The sequence below is a fragment of the Salmo salar genome, chromosome 25 (genome assembly GCF_965601325.2).
Source record: "Salmo salar chromosome 25, fSalSal1, whole genome shotgun sequence".
In the NCBI taxonomy this organism is placed as follows: Eukaryota; Metazoa; Chordata; class Actinopteri; order Salmoniformes; family Salmonidae; genus Salmo; species Salmo salar.
In genome coordinates, this window is record NC_138315.1 from 5,038,594 (window position 1) to 5,053,699 (window position 15,106).

General features: G+C 42.4%; 1 protein-coding gene across 1 annotated transcript; it reads left to right on the forward strand.

Annotated features, from left to right (window-relative positions):
• The first annotated feature begins 1,956 nt into the window (after positions 1-1,956).
• Positions 1,957-6,755, forward strand: cfap97d2 (CFAP97 domain containing 2). The gene is made up of 5 exons (XM_014172795.3): positions 1,957-2,359; positions 2,580-2,660; positions 2,902-3,020; positions 5,473-5,656; positions 6,235-6,755. The coding sequence occupies exons 1-4, from the start codon at positions 2,264-2,266 to the stop codon at positions 5,651-5,653; spliced, it is 477 nt and encodes a 158-aa protein (XP_014028270.3). The 5' UTR covers positions 1,957-2,263; the 3' UTR covers positions 5,654-5,656; positions 6,235-6,755.
• Positions 6,756-15,106: the final 8,351 nt, after the last annotated feature.

Consider the following 15,106-nt stretch of genomic DNA (forward strand, 5'->3'; position numbering starts at 1 on the left):
ATGTCTCCCCTTACAAAACTAAGCAACAAACTGGATGGGAAAAATTTACTGCGCATAATTCATTCATGAGGGCTCCTTCAGCAGTGTAAGGCTGCAGTGGGGGGATAATTAATTGGCCCTGGTGGGTGTCCTAGACTTCTAATAAGAAATAAACATTTTCGTTTCCTGTTGTAAAATGTTTTCAAACATTTTCCTTGGCGTGCCCAAATGTTTAGCTGCGGAGGAGAATCTCAAAGAATATCCCTCATCTTTTTGATATGTTCACTGAGCATCTACAGTGACCTGGTGAAACTTCTGACATGACAATGTCATATTACTAGTATTTTATGTTATACATCCGATACACACTTGTGGTTGACTTTTATATTTCTAATGCTCAAGCATATTTTCACTTTCATGACGTTTTAAAGTAACTTTTATGCCATGCCTCTGAACTGAAGTTGTTTTAAACAGCGCCAATGGAAATAAGTCTGTTGACTTCGTGTTTTGAATCCTCAATTATTTTGTATGTGTGTATTGTTGTATTCGGCTGAGACAACTCTCTGTATTTTAAATTTGTCAAATAAGTAAATGTATTCATATTTGGTTCTGGTCTGACAGATTTTCATCTAATGAACAGTACAAACCCAAGTTCCACTTTTGACCAGCAGGTAGAGGTGCTGTGCTGTAAAAGTCCATTCATGACAGCTCATTTCTGAGCCTTAATGAGACGTTTTATCAATGTCTACATTCAGAAATCAGAGCATCAGCCCATTTACCATTTCGGTAAAACTTTCTATGAAGCCTATATGCATAATGCATTATACATGTACTCATAATGCACTTTGATAGCGTAATAATGCAGTAAAAGCAGAGGTATATAGACGCACGTGAAGACTTATAATTCTGTATACAAATCATAGTCACTTATAATATACAGCAACATAGTGCCTCATAATTGCTGGCATTATGCATATGGCCTTCATAGAAAGTGTTTCCATAAATGTACCACTTCACAACAATTATTTTATTTTAAAATAATGCCATGTGTTTTGGCCAGATATTGCCCCTTAATTAGAAGCCTACAGCAGTAAAGTTCAGTTTAAAATCAAGATTTGATCTGTGATTAATGACATCAATATCTCCCTGGGAGGCTTTTGTAAATTGGCTTTGTTTACTGGGGAGTGTTGGTGCAATGTTAGTTTCCAGGTAACTGTTACTAAGGGTATTAATTGTTGCTCTTCAGTAGAAAACTACATGAAAACGATGCAGTCTGTTTTTAATTTATAAGAGTGAGTGTGAAAATGGGTCAGTAACAATAACTTCAAAGTGAACATTCTGAAAAGTCACATTTTGGTGTTGAAAGATGTTATGACCTTAAACTGGTAATATCATGGCCTTGTTGGCAGTCCACTTGCTGCATACTTGCATGACACAGAAAAGCCAAGCAGAAATTGGTTGAATATTATATATATCTCCAATATTTGAAATACTTGCGTATTAATGCAGTTTTTGCACTATTCCATCGGTTCCATTGTACCTGACTAGCTAAATCAAGCGCACTTCAAGTATTTCAAACGATAGACATGTTGGCTCTTCGGGTCTGAATCCAAGGTCATAACACTAAAAAGGACAGTCTCTATATTAGGGAGAAATATAGATAGACCACGATGCATTTCTGCCCACAGACAGAGTAGGATCTTTATACTTTCTGTATTATATCATAACCATTTAACAGAAGACTTGCAATTAAGATATATCTTTTTTTTAATTGTGGAGAATCACTTCACAAGGCTCATGAAGACGTTTATATTCTCACTCTTTCAACAAGTCCTCGCCACACTAGTTATCTCATCCACTAATGCCTCTCCCTCCCTTTGTGGAACTTGTTAAGCAAGCAGAGTGTTTGAAGACGTTCATTCATCTCCACTCTATGCCGTTGCTGTCATGGCAACCTGGGTATGACAGGCTGAAAACAGACTGCAGTCTGTCTGAGCTTTGTATGCAGTGGCTAGACTTTAGCAAAGCAGAGAAGGCTGTGTGTGGGGCATCCGGCAGTGCTGCGCTGGAGGTAGGTTACAGTAAATTGACAGTACATGGCAGTTGACAGTGGTTCTACTAGCTAACAGAAGTTGTAGTTAACAGACTAAAAACAGACTGCACCTCTCCGAGCGAGCTCCATATGCAGTAGATAGAGAAGGCCACAGGGCACGGGTAACAGTGTAGGACAATTCTTAGGTTGACTGGAGGTTAGACTGGGACCAATAGTGCAGGTACTGCAGCCATGCAACACCTGTTGTACCAGCCACTGCTTCTCAATGGAAACAAATACCTGCAGCAGAAGTGGGACAAGGCCTCCTATGAAATGCATCTGAGAAAGGTAAACGAAAGCTGCTTTGATGCTAAAATCAAAGGCTATCAACAATGTTGGCAAAATCCTTAACATATTGACAATATTAATTTAACATTGTTATTAGCTGTTGTTTTTCAAAGTATTGTCATATTCCTGAGTCATCAATTGTCCTTTTTTGTGCTTCCACAAAACAAGCTGAGTAAAAATGTCCAGTGTTGTTGACCTTTACTGTTGTGTCTTTGTCAAGGTCAAATCAGCAAAAAACACCATCGACACAACTGCACCTAAAACCTATGGTCACCTTGCCCTCAAAATGAAGAAACAAAAGGTGATAAAGGATCTCTAAGTCATGTCATTTCACCATGTATCCAGCAAACAGTCCTTTTTCTTATCTTTTGAGCTGGCAAATGTGTCTTTTTAGAAAGCTCACCAATACGTCTGTCCCAGGCTTTCCTTGAACATTCCGTGTTGCATATTGCAACCTTAGCAGTTGTTACCTTGTATTTTGTTGTTGCTGTTTTGGTTGGCTTTACTTGTTTTTCTCTATTTCTTAATGTTTCCTCATTAAGTTTGAGGAGCAAAGCATGTCCAAAATTCAGAGGGAAAACAATATGCTGCTTGAGAAAATATCTCACATCATGAGGACTACTGGTCGCATCGACAACAGGAACGACTATGAAAACAAAAGGTATAGTGTTTACCTCTAGTCTCTTCAGGGGTGTGGCTTTAAATCCCACTGCTGACACCGAAAGATAACCAATTGTCATACTTGAGTAAAAGTAAAGATGCCGTAATAGAAAATGACTGTAAAAGTGAAAGTCACCTAGTAAAATACCACTTGAGTAAAAATCTAAAGATGTGGCTTTAAATATACTTAAGTATCGGAAGTAAAAGTATAAATCATTTCAAATTCCTTATGTTAAAGGAAAACTCCACCCAAAAATGATTTTGGTATTTGTTTCATTAGTTCGTTGTTGACATAGTCCCAAAAAGTTTTGCTTGTCAAAATGCATCATACGGGGATGATTTCTGTATTTTGGAAATATGTCAACAATGGACTAATGAAACGAAACAAATACCAAAATATTGTTTTGGGGTGGAATTGTCCTTTAAGCAACCCAGATAGTACCGTTTTCTTTTTCTTTTATGTACGGATAGCTAGGGGTACCCTCCAATACCCAGACATCATTCATAAACAAAGCATGTGTGTTTAGTGTGTCCACCAGATCAGAGGCAGTAGGGATGACTAGGGATGTTCTCTTGATAAGTGCGTGAATTGGTGAAAGTGCATTTTTCTGTCCTGCTAAGCATTCAAAATGTAACGAGTACATTTGGGTGTCAGGGAAAATGTATGGATTACAAAGTACATTATTTTCTTTAGGAATGTAGTCAAGTAAAAGTTGTCATATATAAATAGTAAAGTACAGATACCGCAAAAAAATACAACCTGTTGAGGACCCTATCGAGACAGGATCCCGTTAACGAGATTGATTTTGACAACAGCCAGTGGAAAATCAGAGCGCCAAATTCAAAACAGCTAAAATCTCATAATTCCATTTTCTCAAACAATCAACTATTTTACACCATTTTAAAGATAAGACTCTCGTTAATCCAACCACATTGTCCGATTTCAAAAAGGCTTTACGGCGAAAACATAAAATTAGATTATGTTAGGACATAAACTTCACAAGAAAAACCACAGCCATTTTCCAAGCAACTAGATGCATCACAAAAACCAAAAGTACAGCTAAAATATTCACTAACCTTTGATGATCTTCATCAGATGGCACTCATAGGACTTCATGTTACACAATACATGTATGTTTTGCTCGATAAAGTTCATATTTATATCCAAAAAAAAACATTTTACATTGGCGCATAATGTTCAGAAATGTTTTCCCTCCAAACCCTCCGGTGAATGAGCAATGAGCACACATATTACAGAAATACTCATCATAAACTTTGATCAATATACAAGTGTTATGCACAGAATTATAGATAGACTTCTCCTAAATGCTACCGCTTTGTCAGATTTCAAAAAAGGTTCACGGCGAAAGCACAATTTGCAATAATCTGAGTACAGCCCAGAAGACACCAACAACTAGCAAACAGAAACCCGCCATCTTGGAGTCAATAAAACTAATAAATTACATTATAAATATTCACTTACCTTTTATTATCTTCATCAGAAGGCACTCCCAGGAACCCCAGCTCCACAATAAATGTTCGATAAAGTTCATATTTATGTCCAAATACATCCATTTTGTTCGCGCATTAGGTTCACTATCCAAACCCACAACGCGCGTCCTTAATTAGTCCAGATGAAAGTCAAAAAAGTTATACTACAGTTTGTAGAAACATGTCAAACAATGTATAGAATCAATCTTTAGGTTGTTTTTAACATATATCTTCAATAAAATTCCAACCGAACCTATCCGTTCTCTTTAGGAGTGAATATGAACTCAGCTCGCTCCCAAGTCCTTGCGCGTGACTGAGCCCATGCCTTATAATGGGACACCTACTTCCTTGGGCTGTTATTCCCATCAAATTCACCATAGAATCCTCAAACAAGGTTCTAAAGACTGTTGACATCTAGTGGAAGCTTTAGGAAGTGCAAAATTAACCCTAAGTCACTGTATACAGTCAAGGCAATCACTTGAAAAAACTACAACCTCAGATTTCCCACTTCCTGGTTGGATTTTTCTCAGGTTTTTGCCTGCCATATGAGTTCTGTTATACTCACAGACATCATTCAAACAGTTTTAGAAACTTCAGAGTGTTTTCTATCCAAATATACTAATAATATGCATATCCTACCTCCTGGGCCCGAGTTGCAGGCAGTTTAATTTGGGTATGTTTTTCATCCGGCCTTGAAAATACTGCCCCCTATCCCGAAGAGGTTTTAAGTACTGTACACCACTGCAGCTAAAGCAGGTGTGGACCCACTCAGCTTGCACAGGGCAAGCACATTAAATGTGCCATAATGGTCTACACCTTTTGGTAGAGGCAGTAGTATGTTTACATTCAGGGAGGCTTCACCAGGTCCTAAAATGTCCATGTTCATAAACTTAGCATCCTACTGTACCTCAACTCAATGGCTTACACACAATAGAAAAACTTTTTTTCCCTTGTAATTGTAGTCTCTGCAGAGAGATGCAACAGCAGGAGATGCTCCGTATCATCAAAGAGAACCAGTTGATGCTTCTTCGTCTGACCCAGTGCCAGCCTCACTACAGCATTAAGGACTGGCATGAGGACTGGCTCAAGACAATCAAGCTCATGGAGAGCATTGCACGATATCCACGGAGAGTTAGTGACTAAAAGGTGAGTTCTGTGCATCACATACAGGCGATTGGCAGATCTTACTCAAAACATAACATATTATTGAAATGTATATTAAAGCCCCAGTGCAGTCACAAATGTGATGTTCCTATGTTTTATATGTATTTCCACACTATGAGATTGTAATAATACTGTAAAATTGTGAAAATTATGATAATGCCCTTTTAGTGTAAGAGCTGTTTGAAAAGACTGCCTGTAATTTTTGCATGTTTTGGTGGGATGGAGTTTTCGCAGGCCTGGTGACATCACCAGGCGGTAAATTTGTAAATAGATCAATAAGAAAGAGTTCCAAACCTCTCTGCCAATAATAGATAGTTTTCAGTTTTACCCATCCCCACTCAGACTACACCCAGACAGTCCTAGCAAAAATCTTGCTTTAGAAATTGCTTTTTGCTAAGAAGCTATTTTTGTTTATTTATTTTTGAGAGAAAGAAATATTGAAAAAAGGTACTTAATTGTTACCCAGAAATTATTTGATATTCAGATTAAAAACGACTGCATTGGACCTTTTATATGCATATAATATAATTGATGCATATAATTTGATGCCAATCCTATAGGGACAAGGCCAGGCCAGTAATAAAGAGCAGCAACACTGAGACTGAAGAAGAGGACGGTCTTCATGCAGAACAGAGCTCGAACAGCAGCATCACTCATAATGACTAAAGGGGAGTGTGAGGAAGAACCTGATCAACAGGAAGAGGAGGCGGGCCTGTAGGAAACACTTGAGTCATCTGACACACCAAACAAAGGTCCTACATCTGAAAGTCCCCCAATACCTGAACCCCCTCACACACCTGACACACTAAGCACATCTAGCAGACCTGACTCACCAGTCAAAGACTGAGAATAGGTGTAAGCACAAGGACATTAAGAAGGGGTGAAGTCATTTTTTGTCTATTTGGTAGATTATTTACATTTGCAATGTCTCCAGATGTTCTTTGAAAATATATTACTGGCTTGTATTAAAGGAATGTATAACTTCTCGTCTTGGGATCAGATGCCTTTGCAACCTTTATGCGAAATCAATGCATAATGCATGTTAGCTACACAATAAAAAGTTGTCAAAACAAAGGTTCAATCAGAGGAAAGCGTCAGTGATTATATGATAAGACGGTTTGTTGCCTGTGAACGAGCTGGGCTAGAACAAAATGTACCTTTTTTTTAAGACATTAGCAGCCTTCCATAACTTCACATGGAGATGAAATTAGGCTACAAGGCTATCACATGTACACAACTAAAACCACAGTATTTGTTCATCTTTTGGTTTAGGTTTTATGGTCAAGTCAAATGCAGCCTATTACCACCAGGTAGAATACAAAACATATGTTTCATCGACACCAATGTATAACAACTTTAATTGTAAACGATATTAATATGTCCAACTAACTACAGTTTTAATATCAACACCAATGTATAACAACCTGAAATTGGTTAAGACATTGTTAAAGAGGAACAACGGAACATTTTGGAAATTTGTCAAAGTACCTAAAGCTGTCTCACAGTAAGCACCTCTCTGTGTCATGAGGTTATGCAGCCCCTGATGATTCTGACAGCTTTTTGGCACATTCTTACCAAAGTTCTGTGAATAATTTAACATCTTTGTACAGTACCATTCAAAAGTTTGGACACACCTACTAATTCAAGGGTTTTTCTTTATTTTACTATTTTCTACATTGTAGAATAATAGTGAAGACATCAAAACTATGAAATAACACATATAGAATCATGCAGTTAACAAATAAAAATATATTTTAGATTCTTCAAAGTAGCCACCCTTTGCCTTGATGAAAGCTTTGCACACTTGGCATTCTCTCAACCAACTTCACCTGGAATGCTTTTACAACAGTCTTGAAGGAGTTCCCACATATGCTGAGCACTTGTTGGCTGCTTTTCCATAACTTTGCAGGCCAACTCATTCCAAACCATCTCAATTGGGTTGAGGTCGGGTGATTGTGGAGGCCAGGTCATCTGATGCAGCACTCCATCACTCTCCTTCTTGGTCAAATAGACCTTACACAACCTGGAGGTGTGTTGGGTCATTGTCCTGTTGAAAAACAAATTATAGTCCCACTAAGCGCAAACCAGATGGGATGGCGTAGAATGCTGTGGTAGCCATGCTGGTTAAGTGTGCCTTGAATTCTAAATAAATCACTGACAGTCACCAGCAAAACATCACCACACCGTCACACCTCCTCCTCCATGCTTTACGGTGGCAACCACACATGCAGAGATCATCTGTTCACCTACTCTGCGTCTCACTAAGATAGGGCAGTTAGAACCAAAAATCGCAAATTTGACCAAAGGACAGATTTCCACTGGTCTAATGTCAATTGCTCGTGTTTCTTCACCCAAACAAGTCTCTTCTTCTTCTTATTGGTGTCCTTTAGTAGTGGCTTCTTTGCAGCAATTCGACCATGAAGGCCTGATTCACGCAGTCTCCTCTGAACAGTTGATGTTGAGATGTGTCTGCGAAGCATTTATTTGGGCTGCAATCTGAGGTGCAGTTAACTATAATGAACTTATCCTCTGCAGCAGAGGTAAATCTGGCTGATCATTTCCTGTGGCGGTCCTCATGAGAGCCAGTTTCAACATAGTGCTTGATGGTTTTTGTGCCTGTACCTGAAGAAACTTTCAAAGTTCTTCACATTTTCCGAATTGACTGACATTCATGTCTTAAAGTAATGATGGACTGTCATTTCTCTTTGCTTATTTGAGCTGTTCTTGCCATAATATGGACTTGGTATTTCACCACCCCTTGGTATACCGCCCCTACCTCGTCACAACACAACTGATTGGCTCAAATGCATTAAGATGGAAAGAAATTCCACAAATTAACTTTTAACAAGGCACACCTGTTAATTGAAATGCATTTAAGGTGACTACTTCATGAAGCTGGTTGAGAGAATACCAAGAGTGTTGAAAGCTTGTCACGTCCTGACCAGTAGAGGGTGTAGTTGGGTCAGGATGTGGCAGAAGGGAGTGTGTGTTTTATTGTTTCATTGATTTTGGCCGTGTGACTTCCAATCAGGCACAGCTGTAGAGGGTTGTCGTTGATTGGGAGTCACACATAAGTTGCCTACGTTTCCTTTGTGTTTCGTGGGTAATTGTTCTTGTCATTGTGGTTGCACCTGACAGGACTGTGTTGGCTGTCAGTTTTGTTGTTTTTGTGAATTGCATAGTGTTCGTTGAATTAAATATGACGAACCCTAACTCCGTCGCATTTTGGTCCACTTCTTCCTCAGACAGCCGTTACAAAGCTGTCATCAAGTCAAAGGGTGGCTACTTTGAAGAATCTCATATGAAATATATTTTGATTTGTTAAACACTTTTTTGGTTACTACATGATTCCATATGTTTTATTTCATAGTTTTGATGTCTTCACTATTATTCTGCAATGTAGAAAATAGTAAAAAAATAAAGTAAAACCCTTGAATGAGTAGGTGTGTACACACTTTTGACTGGTAGTGTTTATCTGACACACCAGGCTCATTTGGTTGAGTATCCTACATCACTATGAACAATTTATTAAGATGCCACTGAGTTGTTTGGTGGCTATATTAGAAAAATGGTTCTGTGGGGTTAATACATTAATTATGTGACGGCCCTGTATCTACAAATCTTTTTAAAACCCTGTTCTAGCTGTGTGTGTGAAATGTGGTGCCTCTATCACCAAAGTTACAATCCAAAAACATAGCTGCCCCACTACATGGAATTCTATGGCTAAGCTTCCAACATTGTAATGTTAATGACAAAATATGGGCTATTTTTTTTTACAATAGTTGTAGCTGGTGCTTTCAAAGTTGGTATATTATGTATAATTTTTAAGTTAATTGCATGACCTTTTAGAACCACTAGTCAATTTTTTGTTGTTGAATTTATCAGGGTTTCCTTTATTAAGCAATTTATACAGGTAATTCTGATATGTACCCTAGAGATCAAAGTTCAAGGTTCTGTTGACCTGAACATTCCAAAAATGTGTCTGATAGATTGCTTTCCAATGATATATGGAATAACGTGTTGTATAATGACAATGCTTTTCATTAAAGAAAGAGTGATAACAGAGAAAGCTGCCATTGCTGCACTGCTATCACACATTTTCCAACGCTAGGGACATTCAAGAAAATCACTATGAGAGATCGTTGGCACAAGTGAGCCTGACCGACTCCCCTGGCTCATAGACTATATAGCCTACAGTACGTGACTCCAATTTCGATGTTATGTTCAGATAGAAACTCCCTGTTTCACTCTGTTGCACTGAACATACTGTAGCCCATCACTTGAACAAGTACAAGAAAGGTGGTACAGTCAAAAAACTCAACATCTAATATAGTGGCACTGTTAGGTGACACTGTTAATTGATTACATAAAAATATTTTTATTTTGAGAGACTTGTTATTTGTTTCAAATATGTTTTATTGTGAATAATTTGAATCAAGCATAGAGTTAGACAAAGTGATGCATGCTTGTTTTATCAGAAAATAAACATAGGATGAATAAACAAAATAAGTACATCAAAAACAGGATGTAGAAAAAAAAGTGTGGTCTTAATCAAATGATCCATAGCCTATACTATAGGCTATATGAAGAGCATGCTCGGAGAAGCACATGGTAAGTTATTTTCTAAGAAAATGTATTTCCTTCCTGAGTTTTTGCGCTGCTGGGATGGTGTATATAACACTAGGCTACACTGCCTTACACACTGCAGTGGATAGGCTATCCCAATCATGAGCCCTGGTCTGCGCTGCTCTTGCTGATGTAACCCTTTTGTGTTGCCTAACCAATGGGAAGTCAAAGGCTTCTTATGAAAATTATCTGTGCGAGCAGACTAGGCCAACTGATGTCCTGTTCAGTTTGAGAGGGAGAGCGTGAAGATGAAGATTGCTACTGCTATAATTTATTTTAATAAAAAAATATATTTTTTGTTGCCCATAGTGAAGCTATTTATCAGAGTTATTGACCTCACAATAAGACATATTTGAGTAACTTACATTACTATGAAGCGGCAACCGCGGAGATGGACAGCGCATGGGTGCTGAAAGTAGGCTAATTTGAGAAGGCCTAACTAATTTAAACAGTCTTCATTTGACTTTAGGCTACTAACAACAAGAAGACTTTTTGTTGGAGCTATTCAAGAAATAAGATGTAGGCCTACCTGTTTGACAGATTGAATTATAGTCTACTATCCATACATTTTGTCAGCCATTTCCTTCAGTCATCATGCACTCCTTAAATATCTTAGTGTCAGTGAAGGGCTTGGTGTGTTAAGTTAAAATCGGGGCTTGAATTAAAGTTAAATTAATGTTAGGGTATTGTGGCTTTTGTTAAAGAAAATGCCTAAAATCATAGGCCTACTCCGTGTTAGCTTAAGATTTAGAAAAAATGTAATGGACCTGATTTATATATAAAGTGATCTATAACGACCGTTTAATTCGCAATGCTTTATGCTAGAAACAACCTGTAAAATGCTATTTTTTCTCAGACCAAAAATAAGATGATAGATTCATGCAGTACTTTTATTATAATGGAGATATTTTCTCCCCTACTCTTGTCCGCGGTGGTCTGCAAATCCACAACCTCTGGCTACTTGCCGTGTAATGCTTATAAAAAGACAAACAGTTTCTAAAACTGCATATCTAAGGCTATGGTCTGTCCTAGGCGTGTGGATAAGCTGTAGGCATGTTCTCTGCTATCCACTTGATGCTTTAATCATTCTTTTGGGTATAGGAGAGGGTTTTTTCAAGCGGGCCATACATTTTCATTTCAGAGAGGTCAGATTTTCTCCAGGTATCCTTCATCATAAATAGCATACAGTCCCTTAATTGGAGTTATGCTTCACTATATTGGTATCACTCCGCAGCAAAGGGATACATCCGAGGTGAGGATTTACTCCCGCGACACACGTTCTCTTCATTTTCTCAGCGGACATCCATATAGTTTGAGGTACAAACTTTCTGAAGTTCACTGGGTAAGTAACTGGTAAGTGTAATATCTTGTGTGGAAGTATACTCACTGGCTGTTTGCAACCTGGAGCAGCTGGCCACATGGCCAGCCCCTCCTCTTGTGTGCTCCACTCACTGTGTATGGTTGTTCTGTATCTTCCGCCAGTGGATTGTCGTGCTTGTGTTTCGTTAGCATTACACTACGACTCCGTGTGCATCCATTAATATATTGGTGGCTCTTGCTGCCACAAACTGTATTTACCTTACATAGCTTATTCTCTGTGTGTTGTGAATTGCTTTAATTACCCTGCAGGTTTTTTTCTTGTTCTTTCCCCTGCAGAATGTAAGAGTATCATGGTGGGCTTCCACCACGTTGAAACATTTTTGTTAGGAGTTCCTTAGTGGAGTTACTCCATCATATGGTGCTGTTTTTTTTATTTCTGCTTGGATATAAAACCGGCTACGTAATATCGCAGTTGGTGTAAAACACAAACAAAAAACATAAATCAAATCCATTGTCTTCCCTGTTTTTTTGCAGAGGTACTGGGTAATTTATCCCTCACCCGGGTTCCTGTTCCTCCAAGCGGGTCACGGCATAAGCTCTCCCAGGGTGTCAGGCCCCTGCTCCGTGGGCTTGCTGGCTTGGCTGAGCTTATGGCTTCCCTTTGTGACAAGTGTGATGGTGGCATCCCCCCTGGAGATCCGCATACCTCGTGTATGCACTGCCTGGGTTTGAGCCACGCAGAGAGGGCGGTGGAGCACCCTACTGGATGCCTGTTTTGTGTGGTGGTCTCAGAACGCCTGTGTCTGGTGTGATTGGAGGCTATGTGCGAGTGGGTCGGCCAGGCTCAGGCTCAGGCTGGGGATGAGCTCCCTCTCTCAGGAGTGGTGCGCCAGCGAGCTGTTAGTCCCTCTGCTGGGCCCAGTACCCCTCCCAGGAAGCATGGCCGGAACCACCGCAGGCAGAGCCCATCTGCTGCCAGTCCTGGACGGGGGCAGGAGTCGGACCGCTTGGACCGTCTTGAAAGGAGGGCACAAGTCCTGCGTCAGGAGGTTGATAGCCTCCATGGCGACGACAGCTGTTCCCTGTTGACCAGTGATAGGCTGTTCCTGGGGGACGATGCTGGCACTGTTCAACACAGCTACCAGACTGACAGGCCATCAGAAGCCGGCAGTGGAGATCATCGCCCCCAGCGGCTTGAGAGGATATGAGGTGCCTACTCACTCGGGTAGCCACTGCACTGGATATCAAACTGGTGGACAGTGATGACTCTCCATCTGTCCCCATTTCTGCTGAGTTCTGCGAGGCCTTGCAGGAGAGCTGGGCCTCTGCCAGGGGGTTGCTTCCGACTCACAACAGAGACTGGAACATGGAGTTATGTTGCGGGTGCAGAGTCACTCGGCCTCCGGGAGTACCCGACCATGAACACCATGATAGCTGCCATGGTCCTCCCGGACGGGAGATTATAGGGCGGAGCCCATGACTGAGGCCTACCTGCAGACTCTGTTGCCCTGGCTGCAGGAGGGCACAGAGGGGCTCCTCCGGGAAGCGATGGAGGTGTCTCGCCTGCTTTCCCTGCTCCAGAGGGATGTGGCCCGCTCCAACGGATGGGCCATGGCGCAGGTGGTTACCTCCCGCCGTCATCTCTGGCTGGCCCAATACCGTCTGCCAGCTGCTCTCCAGAGCACATTTGCCACTCTCCCCATCACCCCAGGGCTGATGTTTGGCCCAGGGGTTAATGACATTCTGGAGCAGACCGATAAGCTTCATAGGGACCGGGAGACCCTGAGACGGTTCATGCCGCCTCCTCAGGCCCTGGGTCCAAGGCAGACGGACCGTCGCCACCCACCTGTGTTGAGGGTCGACAGCGGGGAGGGGCACAGTGTGTGGTGGGGTAACAATTTGTCAACCATCACCGCCATAGGGACATGCCTCGGGGACCCAGGCACTCGGGGTGCCAGAGGAGATGCGGGCCTTCGAAGGGAAGAGAGGCGGGCCATCGATTCGCTTTCGACGGGAGGGCTTACGAATTCATGGCTCTTCCCTTCGGCCTCTCCTTGGCACCCCGCTCTTTCACAAAGTGCATGGACACTGTCCTGGCACCTCACGTCCCGAGGATTGTTGATCCTCAATTACCTGGACGATTGGCTGACTTGTGCCCTGACCAGGACCCAGGTCCTGTCGACGGAGACATGCTCCTGACCTACATCGGCGGGCTGGGCATTACTGTAAATGACAAGAAGAGTCATCTGGTGCCCACCCAGAGGGTGGACTTCATTGGCATGGAACTGGACTCAGTCCTCATGAGAGCACGCCTGCCCACCAGAAGGGTTCAGGCGATCGTATTTTTCCTCGACCACTTTCGGCAGGGGCAGGTGGTATCCACCCTAACCTGCCAACGCCTATTGGTCTTGCTGACGGCGGTTTCGTTGTTGATTCTCCTAAGCCTGCTCCATCTCTGGCCTCTTCAACGGTGGTTCAACTCCTTCGAGCTGCACTCGAAGCGCCACCGTCACCCCCAGCTGCGGGTGACCGCACAGTGCCTCAGGGCATTGTTGAAGTGGCGCTGTCACTCCTTTCTCTCAGGTGGGGTGGAGATGCAGAGGATGTGCTACCAGGAGCTGGTCAGCACAGACACCTCCCAGATCGGCAGGGGGAGGTGTAACCAAGGGCAGGTCGGCCAGCGGCTGTTGGCTACCCACTTGGAGAGGCAGGCACATCGATACACTAGAGCTCTGAGCTGTACTGCTGGCCCTGCATCTGAAAGGAAGACATGTCCTGGTGAGAACGGACAACACCACAATGGTGGCTTACATCAACCATCAAGGTGGACTGAGGTCCCACCGCCTCCATCTTATGGCACGGTAGCTCCTTCTCTGGGCTCAGGGACGTCTAGCGTCTCTACTCGCAGTGCACGCACCTGGCATCCTGAATGAGGCAGCAGATATGCTCTCGAGGAAGGGCCGCCACCTTGGGACTGGAGTCTATATCCCCAGGTGGTGCAGCACCTGTGGGACAAGTTCGGGAGGGCGCAGGTGGACCTGTTTGCCTCCCTGGACAATGCACACTGCCCCCTGTGGTACTCCATGTCGAAGCCACCAGGGCCTCTGGGCTTGGATGCTCTGGATCACGATTGGTCAGGCTGGAGCTTTATGCATTCCCCCCTTTTCCCCTGATCCAGGCTGTGCTGGACAGGACCAGGATGTCAGAGCATCATCTGCTTCTGGTGGCTCCATACTGGCCCAGACGACCCTGGTTCAGCCTTCTCCTGTCCCTGTTGTCTGGGACACCTTGGCAACTTCCCCTGAGACTGGACCTGCTGTCTCAGGCCAGGGGAACTCTGTGGCATCGGAGACCGCACCGCCTCAGTCTGTGGGCTTGGCCACTGAACGGCACCAATGGTCCATGTTAGGACTATAGGAGGGTGTAATGAATACCATGCAGAGCGCAAGGGCACCGGCAACAACTGCGGCATAGCAGTTGCGCTGG

Bases quoted from the DNA above. Each gene is read 5' to 3' on its own strand.
- cfap97d2 (XM_014172795.3), top strand. From the start codon at position 2,264: ATGCAACACCTGTTGTACCAGCCACTGCTTCTCAATGGAAACAAATAC. The intron at 2,661-2,901 runs GTGATAAAGGAT...TTCCTCATTAAG, and splicing joins TCAAAATGAAGAAACAAAAG to TTTGAGGAGCAAAGCATGTC. The intron at 3,021-5,472 runs GTATAGTGTTTA...TTGTAATTGTAG, and splicing joins AACGACTATGAAAACAAAAG to TCTCTGCAGAGAGATGCAAC.